The following is a 7,452-nucleotide window of genomic DNA, read 5'->3' on the forward strand; positions in this document are numbered from 1 at the left end:
TGTACAAAATGGTTAGGACACACGATTACCATTCATATGAGATGAGAGCGGTCAAAACCGCGACCAAAACCAATCATAAACTAACGGCCCAGTTACAAGTAAACACAGATTTCATCAATACATTTTGATTATCCTCCTAACATGTGTTTGTAGAATGAATGTTGCGTGTTTGCAGCCAAGTTACAAATGTAATTCAATGAGTTTACTACCCAGCACCAGGCTTCATGTTTTATGTACATAATAAGACACATAACGCAATTATTGTATACATACGTAAAAAGGTAGCCATAAGAAGACTCATGGTTTTGCAACTGGACGTGTATTATTCCAAAGCCACTCACGTGCGGACCCACCCACCAGCGGTGAAACCTGTAAAACGTCAAAGTACATAACTAAATATCTTGATAAAGATTGCAGAAAGTAGAATGAAACAATGGTAAGCACCATCAGCAGAATCTTTTTGGCATACTCGATACTTCATACTTGCAATTTTTTCTTAACACAGATAACCAGATATGCATTTAAATTACCATGTGCAATACTTTGTTTTTTTATGCTTTGAGATATAAAAACATAAAGGCCATACTTTTCGGCCATACTTTTCTAACTTTCTAAAAGACTAATAATATATTGCCATTGAATCATAATTGAAATTTATACCTTCTCCCAAACTTGTAAATGGTAGTCATTGAGCCAATCAGTCTCAGCAGCAGAGAGCAAATTTAAGTCAACCAATTTAGTCTACAAAACAAAATTCGCATTAGTGCACATACGCATTGAATTAATGCGTATAAAACTGTACGGGTTTTATTTTATATAAATACAGTAAAGTAAGATTAAATATAAATTTTGTATGGGGATTGCAAGATTTAAACACACTGCGAAATAAAAGTTAACAAACCTGTATAGGAACAAAAGTAAGCTTCTCAAATCCAATATATGTAATTCCTCCAAACCGATTAGGAGTGTCAATTTCTTTCACAAACAAAAGATTCTGCATAACGTATCATCAACATTAATATTGTCTGTTTAAGTTGCATGATTATATAAATATAAATCTTACAACATTATTACAACTGTAAAACGGTGCAAGTACCTCGATTCGAATACCAAAGGCATGATCTTCATAATAGCCTGGTTCATTGCTGACAATCATGCCTTTAAGCATGGGAGTCATATTGCCGAATCGGAAGCTAATACTTTGTGGTCCTTCATGAACATTTAATGCAGCTCCGACCCCATGACCAGTTCCTGACACATTAAATACAAAAATAAGTTAATAAAAATTACTTGCATCTGATCACAACATGTGGAAACAAATTTAAGAACTGCAGAAGAAATTACCATGCCGGTAATCTAGTCCAACTTTCCAAAGGGAGGAACGTGCAAATGCATCCAGTACAAAACCTGGGGTATTTTCTGGAAATACTGCTTGATCAAGAGCTATATGACCCTGAAAATATTCAGGTACATTATTAGTTAATAGAATAGATCAATTTAAACCTTAAATTTTATACGTGAATGTTACGCTCAATAGTATTTTGACATCTAGAATAGATATTTGGAAAGGTTTAAAGGGAAGGTATAAGAAATCAGCACCTGAAGAACTCGAGTAAAGCATTCTTTTTGTCGTTCAGAAGGTTGACCAAAATGTACAGTTCGAGTTATATCAGTTGTCCCGTCAAGGTACTGGGCCCCACTGTCTAGTAGGAAAAGTTTTTGTGTATCCACAACACTACAGCTTTCAGGTTCTGCTCTATAATGTATAATAGCACCGTTTGCACCAGAACCTGCGAGTTCAAAACAGCAATCCTTTATTTATGAAATTTCAGATATACTATGAAACTGCATAATTCATACAGTAATTACAGTAATACATATAAAAGCAAACTCAAAAATAAACCAAGCAGACTTAAAGTGTTAAGTATGAAATATGAAATATGAGATATGTGAGATGAAATATGAAATATGAAATATGAAATATGAAGCATACCACTTATAGTATCGAAACTAGTATCAACAAAACCAGCTTGCATTGCACGAAATTCAAGAAGTTTATCTGCAACTTGTACCTCTGTGAGTACCACATTTTTGTTCATTTCCTCCTCAAGCCATGACCAAAACTCAGCAAGAGCAGCAGCATCCCTGACACCAAATTATTGATTTATTTATCCGCTAGATCGAAATCCATTTCCGTAGTGTTTTATGAAACAGTGAAATCGATTTTTTACTATTTCAAATTTCGTGCATTATGAAGATAAACAAGAGCCATACAGTTACAATTTAATAATGAAAAGTTCAGATCTACCTAAGATGAGAATCGCGCATTCCTTCCAACTCCGCATGATTTTTCACTGCTTTAGCTAGTGATATGGGAGAGCTCTTACATAATGCACCTGGAGCACCAGATATGTTCTTCCCTTTGCTTTTACTACCAACACTTTGTAAATACTTATCACATGCAGAAGCATAAGTGCTTGCAATAGCGGCGTTAACTGATGCGGTGTCCAACCAAAGGTGGGCCCCTCGAGCAGCTAAACTGGAGGAGATATATGGTCATGTAGAAATAGCATCATATTACAAAGCTTTAAATGCAATAATCCAGAAGATCAAACAGAATTAATAAAGGTAAAATAATGGTTAAGTCAAAAGGGTTGGTTAACATGTCAAACGGGTAATTTGTACCGGTCAGGTCGGATTGACCTGAAATCCTCCTTTGCCCAAAATAATTAATCCTCACAAAACATGATGTAGAAGGTTTTACGAATAGAATATATACGTTGGGTAACTTTCAACCCGTTTAACGTACTGCTTGACACGTTTATGTTTAAGCTTATCTTTTTTATTTTCTGTGTTTGACCCGTTAGGGATATAAGGGAACCCAAATCGACACATCATAAGTGAATGAGGCCAAATTGCCACCTCTGAGAATCAACGTGCAGTTCATGGTCCAAACTAACCTTTCAATTTCTGTAAGGATTGAATCGTACGGTCTTAATTCAATGCCAGCTTTTTTCAAGTAGTCCATCACTTCAGGAGTTACTTTAGAGTTATCAACAAATAGCTTCGCTGCATTAATCTCCACTATCAAGTACGCATACATAACAGGAGAATGCGGAACATCATTTCCTCTCTGAATACATGTTTTTAAATTAGTACAAAAGCAAAAATTAAAATCAAGAACACAGATCTTATGATACATAAAAAAACCCAGACCCCGTACAAATCCACAAAAGTTAATGCATTACCAGATTCAGTAGCCATGCAACTTCATCAAGCATAGAGATAACAATTGCAGATGAACCAGAGTCAGTGAGTTCGGACCGCAGGTTAGATAGTTTAGTTGACACATCAACGCCAGCGTATTTCAGGTCATGAATTCGGATCGGTTTGTTTGGAGGCGTTGGTCTTGCGTCTTTCCATACTTCATCGACGAGATTAACGTCGTATAAGTACACCAGTTCATGATTGCTTTTGGAAACGGCTTCCTTCAATTCATTTACAGCATCAGAAGAAAAAAGAAACTGCTCCCTTCACAAAAACAAGAGAAGGTGGCATCAGATACAAGCATATTATAATTAAAGGATTTAGTATGAAAAATACGATAAAGAGAACAACACAAACACTATACCATCACTGTCATATATTACACATTAATTTTTAGCAAGAGTTTTGGAGTATTAGATTCATTCAAATTTTAATTGCATGCATATACTGCTTATCTTGTTTATGGATCAAAAACAATAAAACTACATAAAAAAAAATGGTTGCATATATTATGGTGAGGTAATGATAAAGAATCCTAGAGGAATAACAAGACATATGATTCAATGAGATTAGAATCAAGATATTATGCGTCAAGTATATACAATTCAAGGTATGAAGACGAAAGATCACTAATATAATCATAATTATAAATGGCTCCCCTTGTTTGTATGCATGATTTGCATCTATGTAAAGTTTGTAAACTAATAAAGATATACAAGGAACGAAAAACATCAGTATATTCTAAGAAAGACCAAAGTAGGGATCAAGCAAACACTTTGAACATACAAATTTACCAATATCGTCCTTCAGTAGTCCCTACTTTCATCTTTCAACTAACTAGTAACAGTTTCCATCACTTAATGGATTCAATATACATTCCCAAAAAATGTGTGAAGACTGAATTAGATACCTTTTCGAAAAATGTAACATGAGTATGATATTATATGTTAGCACCAACACATAACAAGAATTCAAATACTACTCACAGGATCAATGCCAATTCTGCCACCAGGAGCTAAAACATCCGTAAGCCACTCAGTAGTATTAGGGACACCCCAGTTACCAGCACGCATAAGGATCCAGCTCGAGCTCAACTGCTTCTCAGCCTGATAAAAAAACAAAAACAAAAAAAAAAAAAAAAAAAAAAATCAAATTTAAACATAAAAAAAACACTAAAAAAAATATCATCTTTTGTGGTGAAACAACAACAACAACAACAAAACCCAATACCACATAAGTGGTGCATGGGGAGGTGAGATGTAGACAATCCTTCCCCTAATCCGAGAATAAAGACAAGTCATTTCTATACCTAGAGTGAAAAACACTCTCAAAAGTAGAGAAAGACATCCCTCTCTATATTCGACGGATAGAGAGATTGCTTCCGAGTGGACCTCCGACCAATAAGTAGGAAAAAATATTTTTTAAAAATAAGATAAAATTAAAAATAAAATTGAGGCGCCATGAAAATGGTAACATCAAATTTCAAATGGTTTTAAATCCTGCTTGAAATTTAATTTAGGCTCTAAGAGTCGGTCAAGTCGCCAATAAATCGACGCTTGCTGTCGACTCAATAACTAGAGCCGATTTTGTGGTGAAAGTATTAACTAAACCTGGAGAAAGTATCGGCCGTCAGTCCAAAGAGCTGCCTTATGTCTTGTAACAACCGCAGTGCCAGCACTGCCAGTAAAACCTGATATATACGCCCTCCTCATATAACATTCAGCAATAAACTCACTCTGCATCCATAACAACCAATAATCACATTATGTTAGTAATCAAATCTAAGTTTATCGTGCTAGTTAACCACACACGCTTCCTAGGCTACAACTTCCGTTATAATTCAAACGTACTTTAGCAACTGAACTTACTTAACCTGATTTAGACAAACAAAAAAATTAATAAATAATAGTCAGTGCAGCATCATGTTAAAAGGCACACTTAATTGAACAATATTGCAACTCACAAAGTATGACCGTATTCTTAGACCATTCATTACACTGTAAAAAAGGGCATTAGGTGTCTGAAGTGGCCCTCCACAACGCCCACAGCACCTGTTACGGGGCGTTGTGGAGGGGGTGATGAGCATTATGTACAGCAATAGATTCGAACCTGATGAGCATCCTGAGAAGGAATTATATACGCATCAATATTAACACCTGGCTTCCCAAAAAGCTCACGGAGAGCAGTGAGTCTCTGATCTTGCTCCGATCCATTATTATTATTATTCTTACGCATCTCAGAAGATGGTTTCGCAGTAATCGAAGATGAATTACGGATCGAATTCACATGAATTAGGGGTTTTTTAATTTTGATTGAAGAGTAGCTGTATATTGGAAGTGAAAATGAGAAGAAACAGGATGAAAGGGCGGCGGAACGCGGCGGCGTTGTAGATAGAGAGAGACCTGACATCATCGTTACCGCTGCTGACTTCATATTTTGAAGATTTGGAAGATAAGGATTAAGGAGTTGGAATGTAACCTTGTGTTGCTGGGAATTGGGGATGGCAAGTTTACAAGCAACAAATTGATTGCAACTTTGGTATAATTACAAATTTGACCCCTCACTTACCATTTTGCATGATGTAATCGGGTCGGGTTTAGGTAATTCCGGACCCGAACTCGATTAAGAAACCATACCCGAAACCCGTCGGGTTCTCATTTACTTACATATTATTGAGTTTCGGGTATCTTCACTGGTAAACGGGTACACCCGATTAGTCATTCTGTATCTATTTTTCAATAAGTTACCAAATTAAAATATCAAAAAATAACTTAACTACTTCATATTTAAAGTATTATAAAATGTCACATACAAAAAGTTGATTGTCAAGTTTCTAAAATACTTAAATACACAAAGTATATAAAATATCACATTTCGAAAACTTGTTGTATATGATTATATTGAATAAAATTATACTCGTTTTCAAAACAAATAAGAGAAATCTTTCATACATTAACAATATAATAATACTAATAATAAAATTTTACATTAAAATTATTATTAAAATTCCTCGGGTCGGGTATACGGGTCGGGTAAATAAGTTTGTATATAAAATCATACCCGAACCCAAACCCCGAAATTTTTTTATAACCATCCTCATACCCGGCCCATGACCCGACGGACTCGGGTCAGACCCGGCTCAATTATAACGGGTTTCCCATCGAATACGGGTCATTTTACAATCCCTATTACAAATTAAGAAATTTATTATAGTACTATCAATTTTTTAATTAAGGACTTGCTGAAAACAGTTAGTGAAAATGTTATCACGTAGAAAACTATATTAAACTTCAATGAAAATAAAAGATAGAAAAAAGAATAGTAGATGGGTGATGATATAACATGTTACGAGTAGTAATTAGTGCCGAAACTAGGATTTTTTTCACCGGGGGTAAAAAAAAAAAAATTAAACCATAGCAATTTTTTTGAACAAACTTTGAAGATTTTGGGGCAAAAGTTGGAGATTTTGGGGCAAAATTTGAAGATTTTGGGGGCAAAAGTTGAAGAATTTGGGGCAAAATTTGAAGGTTTTGGGGGCAAAATATGTAGATTTTGAGGCAAAAAAAATTCACCGGGGGCAAAGTCGAAAAACTCAAAAATTTTACACTGAAAAAAAAAATTCACTGGGGGCGGCCGCCCCCTGCCCCTACACAGTTTCGCCTCTGGTAGGGGTAATGATATTTCCAAATCTAAATTTGATAGTTTCACAAATTTTTTCCATAATTTCTCAAAATGCCCCTAATATTTTCTCTCACATCCATTAAGTTGTATTGCATATATGAGGGTATAATAAGAAATGATGAAAAAATATTGTGGATTCATCAAAATCAAGTTTGGATTTATCAACTCCCCTCTGGTAGTGATCCAAGGCCCTCTGTCAATCGACTGACGTGGCTCCATACCCTGAATAAGGAAACGGTAACTTCAATACAAGCTTCACATTATGAAATGTTGTCCGCAAGGAGATTACGAGTATTGGTATTTTACAATGACTTGGCAATTGTAGTGACCCGAACTTTTCCATGTTTATATATATTAAATGAAATTGATATTTACATGATTAAGTGTTTCCAACATGTTAAGCAATCAAACTTGTTAAGACTTGATTAATTGAAAATAGGTTTCATATAGACATTTGACCACCCAAACTGACCGGCGATTCATGAACGTTACAAATTCGTAAAA

At 35.2% G+C, this 7,452-nt stretch overlaps 1 protein-coding gene across 1 annotated transcript; it reads right to left on the reverse strand.

Annotated features, from left to right (window-relative positions):
* Nucleotides 1–5,753, reverse strand: LOC139885655 (aminopeptidase P2). Its single transcript, XM_071869402.1, has 13 exons — nt 5,377–5,753; nt 4,878–5,003; nt 4,254–4,373; nt 3,249–3,524; nt 2,961–3,133; nt 2,309–2,539; nt 1,994–2,145; nt 1,600–1,790; nt 1,345–1,453; nt 1,097–1,251; nt 902–994; nt 661–741; nt 1–369 (listed from the first exon to the last, which is right to left on the reverse strand). The coding sequence occupies exons 1-13, from the start codon at nt 5,698–5,700 to the stop codon at nt 298–300; spliced, it is 2,103 nt and encodes a 700-aa protein (XP_071725503.1). The 5' UTR covers nt 5,701–5,753; the 3' UTR covers nt 1–297.
* Between the last annotated feature and the right edge of the window lie 1,699 nt (nt 5,754–7,452).

This window comes from Rutidosis leptorrhynchoides, chromosome 1 (assembly GCF_046630445.1).
Source record: "Rutidosis leptorrhynchoides isolate AG116_Rl617_1_P2 chromosome 1, CSIRO_AGI_Rlap_v1, whole genome shotgun sequence".
NCBI lineage: Eukaryota > Viridiplantae > Streptophyta > Magnoliopsida > Asterales > Asteraceae > Rutidosis > Rutidosis leptorrhynchoides.

Bases quoted from the DNA above. Each gene is read 5' to 3' on its own strand.
- LOC139885655 (XM_071869402.1), bottom strand. From the start codon at position 5,700: ATGAAGTCAGCAGCGGTAACGATGATGTCAGGTCTCTCTCTATCTACA. The intron at 1,791-1,993 runs GTATGCTTCATA...TTGAACTCGCAG, and splicing joins TAGTTTCGATACTATAAGTG to GTTCTGGTGCAAACGGTGCT. The intron at 995-1,096 runs GTACTTGCACCG...TACGTTATGCAG, and splicing joins CCTTTGGTATTCGAATCGAG to AATCTTTTGTTTGTGAAAGA.